General features: G+C 36.8%; 1 protein-coding gene across 1 annotated transcript in view; it reads left to right on the top strand.

Moving 5' to 3' along the window:
• Positions 1-2,085: 2,085 nt before the first annotated feature.
• Positions 2,086-17,487, top strand: part of LOC105226069 (ATP-dependent Clp protease proteolytic subunit) — a 64,008-nt gene continuing 48,606 nt past the window's right edge. The window contains exon 1 of the mRNA XM_049446168.1: positions 2,086-2,242. Within this exon, the coding sequence (XP_049302125.1) occupies positions 2,207-2,242 (36 nt within the window). The 5' untranslated portion in view covers positions 2,086-2,206. The remainder of the gene's footprint in view (positions 2,243-17,487) is intronic.

The raw sequence follows: 17,487 nt of genomic DNA, 5'->3' as shown, positions 1-17,487 counted from the left end.
AAATACAAATTCAAAAAATCCTAATAACAAAGATAATACTTCAATATCAAAAAACTCTAACCTCAATAATAACGCAACCACAACAAAAACTAACAACGATTCATCCTCCACCAACAATCAATTGCATCATATAGAACTTCCAGAAACTTCAAAGAACTCCCCTCTTCTATACCCTCCAACCTTAGATTCTTCCCCCTCCCCATCTTTCTCTCCTCTTTCCAACATCTCATCGCCCTCCTCACACACACACTTATCTCCCCTGGCATCTTTTGCCGTCTCCCCTCTTGCTCATAACACCCATCGAACTTCCTCCTCCCTTTCATCTTCGTCATCCTCGTTGATGGAACAATAAATTCCCATAACCTCACATTATTATTTTTTCTTTATTTTTCTATCCACCTTATCCATCCTTCAGTGGAATATGAACGGATACTTAATAATTACATCGAACTCCAACTTTTATAAACTCATCATTATTTGTTCCTATTCCCCTCCTAATGAATCTTTCACTTTAAGTTATTTCAAAAGTTCACTAGTTTAACCTTCTTTTTTCCGATTTCTCTCCTCCATTCTCCTCGTGGCAATCTACTATATCCGCAAGATATAGCCTTAGAATTTGCTCTTCAAAGTCAGTACAATTTTATCTGACTTCCCTAATATCAGTCACCAAAACTATGCTGATGATTTAGTATTATTTTCTAATTCCTCCGATTTGTCCGTTGTTACGTCTTCCTTTTCTAAAATCTTATCTAAATCTAAGTTATTACATATTTGTAAGAAACATCATTGTAATACACCCACACTTACCGTTAATAATATAAATTTAATCTGTACAGATAATTTTAAGTTCCTAGGCTTAATATTAGACTCTAATACTATGTTCAGACCGACACTTAATCACACGATTTCGGCTGTTGAATGGATTATCCCACTAATCTTAAAAATTTATCAAGATTTCGCCATACAAAAATGACAGTTTCAAATCACTTCATTGAAATGATTTGAAACTGATCCACGCTAAATCTGTCCGTGCGACTCTGATTTTGCGCAATCTACTTGTCAGCACTGGAAAAATACTAGTCAGCACTGGAAATCTGTTACGTTATCACAGCTGATTTAGACACTACAAAGGGAAAAAAATGTAAACAAACACATTTTTTTTAGAGCAATGAATCTAATTTCACCTGAAAATCGACCAGAAAAATGAAAAAATGCATCCATTATTTCTATTATATGGAAAATATTAAAAAAGACGGCTTTTATTTCAAAATACTATATGACAATCTTTTCTTTTGATAAATATTAAGCGATGTGAATTCTTGAATGACAACAACAGCTGTTTTTTATTCTTTCTAACGGCAGTGAGAACACTTTTGGGTTATGAAATGCTTAAATGTAATCTAATCTTTTAAATTTTCGGTCTGAACATAGTATAAGTATTCATTTAAGCAACATTGGCAATATGTAAGAAAAAGACTAGTTGTTACCAATATCTCCGATAAAAAACATATTGCCTGAATCTGGACTGCCTTTTTAAAAAGACAATATGGAAGACAGCTTATATAATCTCTATCAACAATGATGATCCTGCTCAGCTTTTAATGAACCCAACTATTATCGCACCAGTAAGCCGAAAGCCTATGATGCTACTGCTGCGTACTATAGTTTATATAATAATTTGTTTATTATGTAAGCTTTAATAAAATAAAAAAAAATATTCAAAATTGCAGGCAATATTTCTTTTTAGTTTTATGTCCTGCTAACTACCATGTCTCAAATTTGAGGCAATATTTTGAAATTAACGCTAGAGACTGTTTAGTGAATAGTAACTAGTCACAAATTGATATTTTAGCTCAAAATACCTCAAATAGAGACTAGAGACTGATTACAAAATCCCGCTAAAAAACTTTTTGTTTTGTTTAATATTTTCAATATAAAATTTATAAGTCTAGCGTTAAACGCATTCTAAATTGGAGAACCACACATTAAACTATCCGTACGTTCCCTTTTTAACCTTGAATTTTAGGGTCTATATTCTAAATTTAACAAATAAATAACTATTTACATATGAAATGAACCGACTTAATGGCAATATGTAAGGTGTTGGCTTGACAAGTGTTATTGCTTGTCGGTACATGTCGTTAGATAAAATTTTTTTTATTACTAACCTTAATTGGAGTGAAAAATTTAATTACTTAAGATAATAATGCAGTCATTGCAAAGAATTTGGAATCTGTCCGTGGTACGTGCTTTTATATTTACCAAGTACTTAGAATGTTCAGGAATATATGTGTCTGACTTTGTAAAATGTTATACGATACAGCATTTTGGCTTTTCATGTGGTACTCATTGAAGGTGATTTGTATCAAGGAACAATCAAGCCTCTGCATACCTGTACTTATATGGAAGTTACTGAAATTGGAATTGCGTGGTCTAATAGCTTTAATATACAAATTATAAATCGAAATTGTTTCGTTTAACTCAGAATTTGGGGAATGTTTAGTTTCGCGCCGGTTAAGTATCGTTTATGGTGAAAAACGGGGGGGTTACCCCCCTCACGACACCTTATTGAAAAGAGGAAGGATCGAACTTTTTAATAAACCCTCCTTCGACCCCCTAGATTCCCTATAGATCTGTAGGGAGCCGTTTGAAAATGACCAAAAATCAGTGTTTTTGCTCATTTTTCCATACAAACTGAAACCACTGCAACCCAGCCAACATTTTCGTATGGACAAGAAATCAAAATAAAGAAAACCAAAATGTTTCAGTGCAATGTATATATGTACATATGTATTTTTTTATTTTTATTTTATTTTATTAAAGCTTACATAATAAACAAATTATTATATAAACTATAGTACGCAGCACTAGCATCTTAGGCTTTCGGCTGACTGGTGGGATAATAGTTGGGTTCATTAAAAGCTGAGCAGGATCATCATTGTTGATAGAGATTATATAAGCTGTCTTCCATATTGTATTTTTTAAAAAGGCAGTCCAGATTAAGGAAATATGTTTTTATCGGAGATGTTGGTAACAAATAGTCTTTTTCTTTAATATTGACAATGTTGCTTAAATGAATACTTAGAGTCTAATTTTAAGCCTAGGAACTTAAAACTATCTGTACAGATTAAATTTATATTATTAACGGTAAGTGTGGGTGTATTTCAATGATGTTTCTTACAAATCTGTAATAACTTAGATTAAGAGGAAGAAATTGACGTGCCCGAAGAACCGAACCAATGGAATAAGAGGGATAAGATTTTAGAAAAGGAAGACATAACAACGGACAAATAGGAGGAATTAGAAAATAATACTAAATCATCAGCATAGTTTTGGTGACTGATATTAGGGAAGTCAGATAAAATTGTACTGACTTTGAAGAGCAAATTCTAAGGCTATATCTTGCGGATATAGTAGATTGCCACGAGGAGAATGGAGGAGAGAAATCGGAAAAAAGAAGGTTAAACTAGTGAACTTTTGAAATAACTTAAAGTGAAAGATTCATTAGGAGGGGAATAGGAACAAATAATGATGAGTTTATAAAAGTTGGAGTTCGATGTAATTATTAAGTATCCGTTCATATTCCACTGAAGGATGGATAAGGTGGATAGAAAAATAAAGAAAAAATAATAATGTGAGGTTATGGGAATTTATTGTTCCATCAACGAGGATGACGAAGATGAAAGGGAGGAGGAAGTTCGATGGGTGTTATGAGCAAGAGGGGAGACGGCAAAAGATGCCAGGGGAGATAAGGTGTGTGAGGAGGGCGATGAGATGTTGGAAAGAGGAGAGAAAGATGGGGAGGGGGAAGAATCCAAGGTTGGAGGGTATAGAAGAGGGGAGTTCTTTGAAGTTTCTGGAAGTTCTATATGATGCAATTGATTGTTGGTGGAGGATGAATCGTTGTTAGTTTTTGTTGTGGTTGCGTTATTATTGAGGTTAGAGTTTTTTGATATTGAAGTATTATCTTTGTTATTAGGATTTTTTGAATTTGTATTTATATCACTGTTAGTTTGCATTTTTGACACGTTGGCGAAGGAGAGGGGGGATGGGGTGGAAGGAAGTTGATTTTTATACATGGTAATGGCGTCACGCATGGTGCATTTGTGTATAGTTTTAATTTTTAATATTTCTTTCGATTGAATAAATTTAGGGCAAGCATTTGAGAACGAGGGGTGTTCACCTGCGCAGTTAGCGCAGTAAACTCTGGTGCAATCAGAAGGAGGAGAGTGGTTAGGAGGAAGGTTGCAAATGACACAGGAAGGAGTTTTTACGCAGTGTTTAGCGGTGTGTCCTAATAGCTTGCAGCGCATAGGATTAGGGTAGTACGGACGGACATCTAGGGTTCTCCAGGCTACATCAATTCTGTTAGGAATATGTATATTTATTGAATGTTAATAATACGGCACCAGTAGGTACACGAACGCCTTAAACTTGTGAACTGCAGAGACCCCTTGTTCCTTGAGACCTTCAATTATTTCATCGTCGCTAAGTTGGCAAATAAAGGGGGCATAAATTGTGCCCTTGACTGAGTTAAGGGTGCTGTGAAGAGCAACTTCAACAGCACCTGCACCGGTTAAGCGGCCCACTCACGACAAATTTGTTTGACAAATCTGTTTGAGTTTGAGGTGGTTTTTGTCGTGAGTGGGCATGTTGTCAAACGGATTGAAGGTTTGCGACAAATTTCAAAAACTAACAACCGATTTGTGGATTCGTTTGTCGTGAGTGGCGTGGTTTACAAACATTTGGTCAGTTGCTTGAAATTTTTGCAGAGTAAACATCAGCGGATAAAAAAATGGCAAGCGTGAGCAAACATTTTTTGGAAGAGTTTATTGAATTATTTAAAAATGAACCGGCCTTATGGCAATGCAAAAGTGAAAATTATAAGAATAAATGCCAAAAAGATAAGTCGTGGAAAAATTCAGCTCCATTGAATTTAATAGTTTTACATGTGAGTGGTTATATTTCTCACATAACCACTCTTTCATCCATTCTTTCTTCATTATTTTTTTTTTTTTTTTGCATTTGGCTTTTTTCGCTTCATGCACTGGTGTATTACTAGTAGCGCAAATACATCATCCGCGTTATAATCAGACATGTTAACTCCGCGAAGCACACAATGGAAATAAAGTTTGTCAAATCGGTTTGTCGTGAGTGCTCAACCGTCTTCAAACAGATTTGTCAAACAAATTTGTCGTGAGTGGGCCGCTTTAGATTCTTAGTAGAAAGGAATTTATCAGCAATTTTTTGATTTTTTACAATGAGGAGTAGACTGCCATCGCGAAGTGACGAGACGTTGTTAATATCTTTACTGATAGATTGAATACCTTTATAAGTCGCGAAGCAGGAGATGGAAGTAATAGGTTTACTGGCATCCCGCGAATTAATGACGAGGTATTTGGGGTCATCCTTCTTTGTAATGGGGAGTTCCGGAAATGGGTCCAACGTTGTTTGTTCAGGCTTTTTTCTTTTAGTCTTCTGGGCTGAGGATAATAGGGCAAACCTATTATCACCCAGATTGTTGGCCCCAGAGGGCATTGTGAAAATATTACTTTTTATGTATGCAAAAATTTATAAATGTAGCACCAGTTAACAATAAGAAATAAATACAGCGAGAAATTAACAGTAAAAAAGTTATTTGTGCACAACTGTAAAGTAGCGTTATAACACAGACACCACTAGAATGACCGCGAGAGAAAAAGAAAAATGCGACCGTACGGTTTGACAACTCGGTTGCGACTGACATATGTATTTAATTGAGGTAAATGTTCAGGAGAGCGGCTTTTCCGAAAACGTGCACCAATTTTCACGGGACAGGTCTTAAAATACTCGTTTTTAATTCTACTTTACGAATATGTATGGCGCGTGCCTTTAAAATCAATATTTTCTTTGTTTTTTTTTCAAAAAACATCATATTTCCCGAAATGATAAATTCACTTTTGCGCTTTACACGTCTCGATCATCCTCAAATTTTGAGAATATCGATATTTTAATTTATTTATATTTTCCCAATTATTATTATTTTTCTATTGTGTATTTCTCATTTTTACCAATTTTCTTTCAAACTCGAATATTGAAAATATCGATATTTTAATTTATTCTTATTTTTCCAATGAGAAATACATAATAGAAAAATAATAATAATTGGAAAAATAAAAATAAATTAAAATATCGATATTCTCAATATACGAGTCTAAAAACGAGTATTTTAAGACCTTTCCCGTGAAAATTGGTGCACGTTTTCGGAAAAGTGTAGTACTCCTTTTTGCGTTGGCGGCCTTCGGCCGCGCTCTAATATAATAATCCTGGTCGAGCGAATACCCGGGTTGACCGAAGTACTTTCGTGTAGTACTCCTTTCTGCGCTGGCCGCCTTCGGCCGCGCTTTAAAAAAATAACACTGGCCGGTCCAACGCCGGCTACGCCATACACAGTATTTTAGCATTGAACACCTTTTCGCGTTCACTTCATACCTTTATTGCTAAGTGGGCTTAATTTATTCCCTTTTGTTCGTGCTTTCTCGGTAATTTGACAGTTCAAATTAGGCAGTCATTTTGGTTTTTCGCATTATTGAACTCAATGCAGAAAAAGGTGTATTTTATGTAAAGATTTACAAAGAAATTAACAAACAAAAGTAAATAAAAACATTACTAGTGGTTTTCATAATTCATTAGTAATATATGTGCGTGAAAATGTTTCCATAATTGGTTTCGTACAATGCACAACAGATGAAAATGCTAGTATATTTAGAAATTTGCAAAAAATAGCATTTTTTAAAGTGAATTTGTGGAAAAACTTGTGAACCGATTTTTATAAAATATGTTTTAAAATAAAGTTCGATAATTTAAGCATACATGCGTGTTTAAAATTTTCAATTTGATTCTCTCGTTTAGTTACAGTGATCCAAAATTAACCGGCGCGATACTACACTCAACCCCAGAATTCGACTTTAGAGAAACCAGAGTGCAGGTTATCCACGTTATTTGAAGGAAGTGGTCTAAATGACTTCTTAAGGGGGTATTCTAGTAAAGAGGCTCGAATTTCGAGCTTTTCTCAACAATAAATAAAAAAGAAGCTCTAGATAATATTTTTACTATCGGTTTTTGGGTCCACTTTAGTATACCATCCCACGATTTCAGGGTTAAAAGTGGTATGGTTGGATAGAACTGATGCTCCAGATTAAGAATCTATATTATTGCCGCCGCAAATTTACGGTGGTTCGGCCTTAGTATACCATCCCACGATTTCAGGGTTAAAAGTGGTTTGGTTGGATAGAGCTGATGCTCCATATTAAGAATATACATATGTATATAATTATTGCCGCCGCAAACTTATAGTTTTCGCGATATTTGCATTTAAAGTTGAAAATTTGCAACTTTATCTTGCAATTTCTCGATTTCTAGTAATTATTTCTTTCATATTATGCACTTATACTCCATTACATTGTTTCTACATATTTATTTTTCACTAATTATTTAGTTATTTGCTTAAAATAAGCATTTTATATTTTACTCACATTTCACATTTAAAAAATAAGATTATACCCCAAATACATAAATCATTGCCCCTTTTCTTGATACATCATGATTTTTCATCGGGCAGGCTGCCGACGCCAAAAAGGAGTTTTACTCAAAAAATACCTGACACACCCGGTGGTGGGTCGGCCAGGGTTATTTTTTTGAAGCGCGGTCGCCAACGCAAAAAGGAGTTTTACTCAAAAAAAAAAAAATCTGACACACCCCAGTGTTGGTTCGGCCAGGGTTATTTTTTTTTTTTGAAGGGCGGCCGCCAACGCCAAAATGAGTTTTACTCAAAAAAAAAACCTGACACACCCCGGTGTTGGATCGGTCAGGTTTATTTTTTTCCTGAATTTGAGTTTTTTTTTGTATTTATTTTTATTGTTTTCAATCGTTTGGGATAAGGTAACACTTATTATTTGACAACACGGAACACTTATGTTATGGAAGGCATACACGCACCAATTAGTTGATTGATTGAGTTGGGCTAGAAATTGCCCTTGTCGCTACATACGACGCAACTTTTAATACAATTTTGAGGCCAACTTCATTTTGAATATTCACTTCGTTGCTTAAACATGAGTTCGGAAGTTGTTGCTTTACTTATTATATATGACGCGCTCTCTTTGACAGTCGAAATAAAATGGCGAAATCGAAGTTTCTCTAATCTGTTTCTATACCGCTTTCCTATATGTGCAACACTTTCGAAGTTAAAAATGAATGTATGAAGGGAAAAAAGTATTTTTTCCTAAAAATTTATTTAGAGAAACTGTAATTCTTAATTTTTTTTTTTTAATGTTTTTTTTTCAATTTTTCTTTTCACTTCCTTAAGTGAAATCCATATTTTTGTAGTTGTTTCGATATTTCATACTGAATGGCCTTACATTCATCTATTGAATCTGCTCCTGTCATTAAATCGTCCATGTAAAGGGTGATTTTTTAAGAGCTTGATAACTTTTTAAAAAAAAAAAAACGCATAAAATTTGCAAAATCTCATCGGTTCTTTATTTGAAACGTTAGATTGGTTCATGACATTTACTTTTTGAAGATAATTTCATTTAAATGTTGACCGCGGCTGCGTCTTAGGTGGTCCATTCGGAAAGTCCAATTTTGGGCAACTTTTTCGAGCATTTCGGCCGGAATAGCCCGAATTTCTTCGGAAATGTTGTCTTCCAAAGCTGGAATAGTTGCTGGCTTATTTCTGTAGACTTTAGACTTGACGTAGCCCCACAAAAAATAGTCTAAAGGCGTTAAATCGCATGATCTTGGTGGCCAACTTACGGGTCCATTTCTTGAGATGAATTGTTGTCCGAAGTTTTCCCTCAAAATGGCCATAGAATCGCGAGCTGTGTGGCATGTAGCGCCATCTTGTTGAAACCACATGTCAACCAAGTTCAGTTCTTCCATTTTTGGCAACAAAAAGTTTGTTAGCATCGAACGATAGCGATCGCCATTCACCGTAACGTTGCGTCCAACAGCATCTTTGAAAAAATACGGTCCAATGATTCCACCAGCGTACAAACCACACCAAACAGTGCATTTTTCGGGATGCATGGGCAGTTCTTGAACGGCTTCTGGTTGCTCTTCACCCCAAATGCGGCAATTTTGCTTATTTACGTAGCCATTCAACCAGAAATGAGCCTCATCGCTGAACAAAATTTGTCGATAAAAAATTTTCGAACCGAACACTGATTTTGGTAATAAAATTCAATGATTTGCAAGCGTTGCTCGTTAGTAAGTCTATTCATGATGAAATGTCAAAGCATACTGAGCATCTTTCTCTTTGACACCATGTCTGAAATCCCACGTGATCTGTCAAATACTAATGCATGAAAATCCTAACCTCAAAAAAATCACCCGTTAGAAGTCGTTTTTAATGATGTTTGAAAGCAAATAGTTGTGGGGTTCGCATAATTTGGCAATTTCTTGTAGAGTTCTCGTTGCCAAGAAAGGAGCTGATGCTGTCCCATATGTAACTGTTTGTAGTTTGAATTCTTCTACCGGCTCTCGTTTTGTTGCTCTCCTCAATAAACGTTGGTAATCTTGATCACTATCTGTTATTTTAATTTGTCGAAACGTCTTTTCAATATCACTTGTTAATACATATTGCCAAAGTCTCCATTTGACTATAATGTGAAATATATCTTTTTGGAGTCTCGGTCCTATGAAGAGGATGTCATTTAAGGGGGTGCCTACTTTAGAGGCTTCAAAAAATCTATATTTTCAAGGATTTTTTTGGAAAGGAAAGAAATGTCTGATTGAAATGAAACTTTAAGGTTATTCTTATATATTTGAAGAGTTTTCTCAATTTTTTTATTATTGTACGTTAGATATTCTTCATGTTTGAAGAAATTTACGGAGTCGCCTTGAGTGTTCAATTTCTGTGTGGCGGGAAAGATGCAGGTCGCAATTTTCATCTGAAGCAAAAAAACAAAAGAAATCCTTAATTTTCAATAGTGTAATTCTTAGGAAAACCAAGAAAATTCAACAAAAATAGAAAAATTAAACAATTTTTCGCAGATTAAAAAAGAAAAATGCATTAAAAGAAAAATTTACTTTAAATCGTTTAAAAACCTGATTAATGTTAACTTTCTTAAGGTATTTTAGGTTCACCTAGGAGAGAATTTAATTCCAAATACAACGCATTTTGATTCGTTTCGATAGGACGTTTACTTTTTTTCCTATCTTGCCCGCCAATCCAGTAAAATCATAAAAATGAAAAACCGAGAAATCGCCCGTCAAAGTTTTCGCTTTCTGCTCAATCGCTCAGATATCTGCTAGACGCTCGGTCGCTATTTTCCTTCTAGCTTCGAAAATATTTCGAATTCCCATCTATAACTTTGGGGACATATTCTTAGATATTTTTTAAAGAGATTTAAGCAAAGAAAAAATATTCGATTTTTTGAAGTTTCTAAAGCAGGCTCCCCCCTTAAACTATTTCCATTTGTAGTTTTTGCAGAGGCATCGCAAACTACTCGTAGTTTAGTCGTTCTACTGTCTTCTCGAATCACTGCTTGATGTGGCAAATAGTATTTTCCGCATCTATTTTCACTTGCTTTTTCCATGTGGCCCATTTCTGAATATTTCTTTCATAAATTGCACATATTGTTCTCATTTGTAGCGAACCTTTTTTCAAGATTAAGAAACCTCGCCATAGCTTGTTTGCGAGAATCGCCCAAATTCTTTTTCTTGTTTAAAAGGTAGATTACCGACAAATCAATTATTTTCATCTCTCACTGTTGTTTTTTCAAAAATTTTTAGGCACTCACCATCATCTGCTGTATCTGCTGGAGTTGTGGTGTCTTCTATTTCCCAAAACTTCTCCAATGTTGTGGTAACCGCCGCTAAAATTGTATTGTTTTTTCTCGGTTGTTGTAAAACTCCCGACAATATCGTGGCTTGACCTAGTACTCGATCCTTTTTAAATATTCCTTCTTCTAGTATGTCGGCTTAAATGTCACTTTCAATGACAATATCGATTCGATCCGTTTTGTCTGGTGGAGCACTCGCTCATTTCGGCAAAATTAGTGCTTCGACATTGTACGCCTCGTTGCTTAGGAATCTCGCCTTGATTTTAATGTTGATTTTAAATTTGAGCACTCCCACTGTGGTATTTCCTAAACCTTGTAGTTCAGTTACTTCTCTTCTTCTTGGTAAATGAAGTATTTGAGCTGCTTCTTCGCGAAACAGTAGTCTTTTGGGATCCTTGACCGATTAGAGCTTGCAATGTCACATACTCTCCATTTGCTGCCTTCATCCTTATCTGTGCTGTTGCTAGGAATGTTTCGTCATCATTGTGGAAGATGTTTTTGTGATATTTTCTTCATTTCCTTTTTGGAATTCATTGAAGTGCAATAAATTATAATGATTTCTTTCGCACTTATTGCACTTCTTATTACTATATTTGCCTTCATATACATACGTGATCAAGGCAAATGTTGTAGCTTGTTGTTTGTTATGAATTTTCTCGATTCATCGTAGTCAATATCTGAAACTTTGCATTCACCAATTTGATGCCAGGAACCTTGCAGTATACACAATTTTTTGTGCCGCTGTGTAAAATGTAGCTGTTCGCTGGGGCTGCTTTTGATTATTCCATTTAGCTGGTTTTCTGTCTCGTATTGCTCCTAGAGCTTGGTATTGCTGCTCCAGAAAACTGAAGACGTCATCTAGTATTTTTATATCCCTACTTTTTTTACGTTCTGCTCATATAAACGTAGACTTTTTTTGTCTAGTTTTCGAAACACTATCCGAGCCATGATGGCTTGTTCGTCATTTAAATTTAGATTTAATCCCTTTAATGCATAAATGCATTCTTTGGTGGTATCTAACAGCTGCGTCATGCTTGCTGCACTTTCTCCATTTGCTGCCGGTTGATCAAGTAGTTTGTCTACTTGTGCTGTGAATTGGACCCTTCTATTCTCATATCTTTCCTTGAGAATTTGCCAAGCAGCTTCATAATTTGTTTCTGTTACTGGTAGATGTTGATTAATCTCCCAGCTTCTCCACCTAATGATGTCTTCAATCGGAACATCTTTTCCACTTCTCTCATTTGCTCGAGAGAATTCAATTCATTTTCTTGAATTCCAACGTAGCTAGATCGCCCAACCTCTGCTTCTTGACTCTTCTTAGCCATTATTTTGTTATGATTTGCAGTAAACTCTTTCATAACAATCTGAATATGATCCATATATTCCAGACAGGAAGCCTTTCTTATCTTTCCGCTCAGAATTTTCTGCTCCTCCAACGCAGCTAGATCGCCCAACCTCTTCTGTAGTGTTAGCAAATTCTTCATATTTGCTTCTTTATAGTTGGTTTTTGTAGATATACATTATATATATATAATTTTTTTTGTACTGTTCTTGTTGTTATAGCTACAAGGACGCTTTTAAACTTGTTTTTTAACTTTTACGAAAAGTAATTTTTATATATATATAGCCTATTCCGGCTTACATTTATTTTTATTTGGCTAAGTAATGCTCTTTTTCTTTTAAGAGGCTTCTAGTACTTGCACTTGCTCGATTCTTTTTCAAAAAGAGGATCGAAGGACCAAAATGTACAGAAAAACACTTCTTTTTAATCCGTACTGTGAGAGTTCACGTTTGACTCTGAAATTCTTTATTTAAATCTGTTTCGTCAATACATTTCTTAATTCTAATCTCTTAACTAGGTACATGTGTACAGTACTTGTCCAATAAATTACGAACGAAGTAAAAAATAGTTCTAACTTTAATCATTAATAAAAACATAAATATTTGGCTAATTTTAGAAAAAAATTATTTTTTATATGCTATATACTTTAAACTTAAATTATTATATTTTTGTATTGAATCATATTCAATATTTTGTCGCCATATATATATATATATATATTTGTTTTTTTTGCTCTCGTTCGTAATTTATTGGACAAGTACTGTATATGTGTGCATGGTTAGTGTACATACGCATGTGTAAATATGTATTTTATTTTTATTGCATTCTTCAGATACCAAAGCATAAAGGGGCAGCAGACCAGAAAAGTTGGCAAAAACTAATTTTTTCAAAATAGCCGGTAGCACTTTTCGTTTATTGCTTTGGATTTATGAATATAATAGCAACAATAAACCAACGGTTTTTCAATGTCATTTCCACCACCTCTCTTTTTAGAGCCTTACAAACACAGAGCTTATTTTCGCAATAAGTGCAGTTTGATTTTTGCGCATTTTCTATTCACAGTTTGAATATATATTTTCCAGTCGCTTATTATAATTTAGCAACTTTAATTATGGAACCATATTCATCGGGTATTTATAAAGATTCATTTATGTTCACTTTGTGCGTAATTGTGATTTTCACATTTTGGTCGTTTTTTTCGGAAACCTATCTTAATAAGTTTATTTTCCTACAGTTTAAGTTTTAATAATTGGAAAAGTTAGTGAGCCCGGCATGATCGGCCGGAAATTTTTTAATTATCCTATAATATGTATTTTTATGTACTTAATTGGAAAAAAAAAATTGTGCGGATTTTTTGCGTTTTGGCATTTGCTCGCATTTATGTATGTGCCTATGTACTACCTTTTGTTGTAATTTAGTTCGAAGCTTTTTTTTACTTTGTTTTGATTATTTGTTTGTCAAACGTCAACTACAAGTACAAATGTGAACTGCATTGATCTTTATTATTTTAGTTGTAAATCGTCAAATAGAATCCAGCTTTGCCATACTATCTTAATTTTATAATCTCTTAGTGGTTGATTTAACTTTTCATTTTAGGTGTTAGTTCAAAAACAATTTTTGTCAATCGTAGGGAGCACATTCAAATAATATTTAGTTGTGAAAAAATCACAACTAATGAAAAGTTTATTTTTTTTTTAAATGAATTGGAAAAACAAAGAAAATTTCAGCAAGTGACTAAAGAAGAATTGAATAAAACATTGAACCGCCTGAAGTCTGAATTTAAACTTCGTTGGAACTAATCGTACCGAAAAATAGACGTTTTTAATGAAATTAATAAAACATGGCTGGATTGCTCAATTTGTTTTATGAAAAATTCAAGCCAAAAAGGTGGTCGGCCTGAGAGATCTTTTGAAGAAAGCTCAGAGCGTACCAAACGAATGAAAACAAAAGAGTTGAGGGAATCTACGCCAGTTGATGTCCTGAGTTATGCTACTCAAATGAAATTAAGGGAATCGGGTAAAGTGAAGGCATCAAAACTTTTGATCAAAAGCTTATCTCCGAATTATGATAGCGCAAATATGTGTTCAAACACTTCATCTTCTTCTTCTTCTTAATTGGCGTAGACACCGCTTATGCGATTATAGCCGAGTCAACAACAGCGCGCCAGTCGTTTCTTCTTTTCGCTACGTGGCGCCAATTGGATATTCCAAGCGAGGCCAGGTCCTTCCAACGGAGTGGAGGTCTTCCTCTTCCTCTGCTTCCCGCGGCGGGTACTGCGTCGAATACTTTCAGAGCTGGAGTGTTTTCGTCCATCCGGACAACATGACCTAGCCAGCGTAGCCGCTGTCTTTTAATTCGCTAAACTATGTCAATGTCGTCGTATATCTCGTACAGCTCATCGTTCCATCGAATGCGATATTCGCCGTGGCCAACGCGCAAAGGACCATAAATCTTTCGCAGAAATTTTCTCTCGAAAACTCGCAACGTCGACTCATCTGTTGTTGACATCGTCCAGGCCTCTGCACCATATAGCAGGACGGGAATTATGAGTGACTTATAGAATTTGGTTTTTGTTTGTCGAGAGAGGACTTTGCTTCTCAATTGCCTACTTAGTCCGAAGTAGCGCCTGTTGGCAAGAGTTATCCTGCGTTGGATTTCTAGGCTGACATTGTTGGTGGTGTTTACGCTGGTTCCAAGATAGACGAAATTATCTACAACTTCAAAGTTATGACTGTCAACAGTGACGTGAGTGCCAAGTCGCGAGTGCGACAACTGTTTGTTTGATGACAGGAGACATTTCGTCTTGCCCTCGTTCACTGCCAGACCCATTTCTTTTGCTTCCTTGTCCAGTCTGGAGAAAGCAGAACTAACGGCGCGGGTGTTGAGGCCGATGATATCAATATCATCGGCATACGCCAGCAGTTGTACACTCCTATAGAAGATGGTACCTTCTCTGTTGAGTTCTGCAGCCCGAACTATTTTCTCCAGAAGCAGGTTGAAAAAGTCGCACGATAAGGAATCACCTTGTCTGAAACCTCGTTTGGTATCGAACGGCTCGGAGAGGTCTTTCCCGATCCTGACGGAGCTTTTCGTGTTGCTCAACATCAGTTTACACAGCCGTATTAGTTTTGCGGGGATACCAAATTCAGACATCGCGGCATAAAGGCAGCTCCTTTTCGTGCTGTCGAAAGCAGCTTTGAAATCGACAAATAGGTGGTGAGTGTCGATTCTCCTTTCACGGGTCTTTTCCAAGATTTGGCGCATGGTCAATATCTGGTCGGTTGTTGATTTACCAGGTCTGAAGCCACACTGATAAGGTCCAATCAGTTTGTTGACGGTGGGCTTTAATCTTTCACACAATACGCTCGACAAAACCTTATATGCGATATTGAGGAGGCTTATCCCACGGTAGTTGGCGCAGATTGTGGGGTCTCCTTTTTTATGGATTGGGCATAGCACACTTACAGTACTTGTCCAATAAATTACGAACGAAGTGAAAAATAGTTCTAACTTTAATCATTAATAAAAACATAAATATTTGGCTAAATTTAGAAAAAAATTGTTTTTTATATGCTATATACATTAAACTTAAATTATTATATTTTTGTATTGAATCATATTCAATATTTTGTCGCCATATATATATATATATATATTTTTGTTTTTTTGCTCTCGTTCGTAATTTATTGGACAGGTACTGTAAATTCCAATCGTTGGGCATGCTTTCGTCGGACCATATTTTACAAAGAAGTTGATGCATGCTCCTTATCAGTTCTTCGCCGCCGTGTAGCTCGGCCGGCAATCCATCGGCCCCTGCCGCTTTGTTGTGTTTTAGTCGGGCAATTGCTATTCGAACTTCTTCATGATCGGGCAATGGAACGTCTGCTCCATCGTCATCGATTGGGGAATCGGGTTCGCCTTCTCCCGGTGTTGTGCTATCACTGCCATTCAGCAGGTTGGAGAAGTGTTCCCTCCATAATCTAAGTATGCTCTGGGCATCGGTAACTAGATCACCTTGGGGGGTTCTACAGGAGTATGCTCCGGTCTTGAAACCTTCTGTAAGCCGCCGCATCTTTTCGTAGAATTTTCGAGCATTACCCCTGTCGGCCAGCTTATCCAGCTGTTCGTACTCACGCATTTCGGCCTCTTTCTTCTTCTGTCTGCAAATGCGTCTCGCTTCCCTCTTCAACTCTCGGTATCTATCCCATCTCGCACGTGTTGTGGTCGATCGTAACGTTGCGAGGTAGGCAGCCTGTTTTCTCTCCGCTGCGGCACGGCACTCCTCGTCGTACCAGCTGTTCTTTTGCACTTTCCGAAAACCAATGGTTTCGGTTGCAGCTGTACGTAAAGAGTTTGAAATGCCGTCCCACAGTTCCCTTATACCGAGTTGTTGACGAGTGCTCTCAGAGAGCAGGAGTGCAAGCCGAGTAGAGAATCGTTCGGCTGTATGTTGTGATTGCAGCTTCTCGACGTCGAACCTTCCTTGTGTTTGTTGGCGTGCGTTTTTTGCTGCACAGAGGCGGGTGCGAATCTTAGCTGCAACAAGATAGTGGTCCGAGTCGATGTTAGGACCTCGGAGCGCACGCACATCTAAAACACTGAGACGTGTCTTCCGTCTATCACAACATGATCGATTTGGTTGGTAGTTTTTCGATCCGGAGATAGCCAGGTAGCTTGATGGATCTTCTTATGCTGGAATCTAGTACTACAGATAACCATATTTCGGGCCCCGGCGAAGTCGATCAGCCTCAACCCATTTGGTGAAGTTTCGTCGTGGAGGCTGAATTTACCGACCGTAGTACCAAAGATACCTTCTTTGCCCACCCTGGCGTTGAAGTCGCCAAGCACGATTTTTACATTGTGACGGGGGCATCTCACATAAGTGCGCTCCAAGCACTCATAAAAGGCATCTTTGGTCACATCGTCCTTCTCTTCCGTCGGGGCGTGGGCGCAAATCAGCGATATGTTGAAGAACCTCGCTTTGATGCGGATTATGGCTAGACGTTCATTCATCGCAGTGAATGATAGTACTCGGCGACGGAGTCTCTCCCACCACGAAACCCACACCAAACCTGCGCTCCTTTATATGGCCACTGTAGTAAATGTCACAATGACCTACTCGTCTCTGTCCTTGTCCCGTCCATCGCATTTCTTGGACGGCGGTGATGTCAGCCTTTGTTTTCACGAGGACATCAACCAGCTGGGCAGTGGCTCCTTCCCAGTTAAGGGACCGGACATTCCAGGGGCATGCCCTCAATTCGTAGTCCTTATTTCGTTTGCCATGATCGTCATCAAAAGGGGGGTCTCTCATCCGAGGCT

The sequence above is a fragment of the Bactrocera dorsalis genome, chromosome 1, assembly GCF_023373825.1.
Source record: "Bactrocera dorsalis isolate Fly_Bdor chromosome 1, ASM2337382v1, whole genome shotgun sequence".
NCBI lineage: Eukaryota > Metazoa > Arthropoda > Insecta > Diptera > Tephritidae > Bactrocera > Bactrocera dorsalis.
This window is presented reverse-complemented; position numbering and strand designations above follow the sequence as displayed.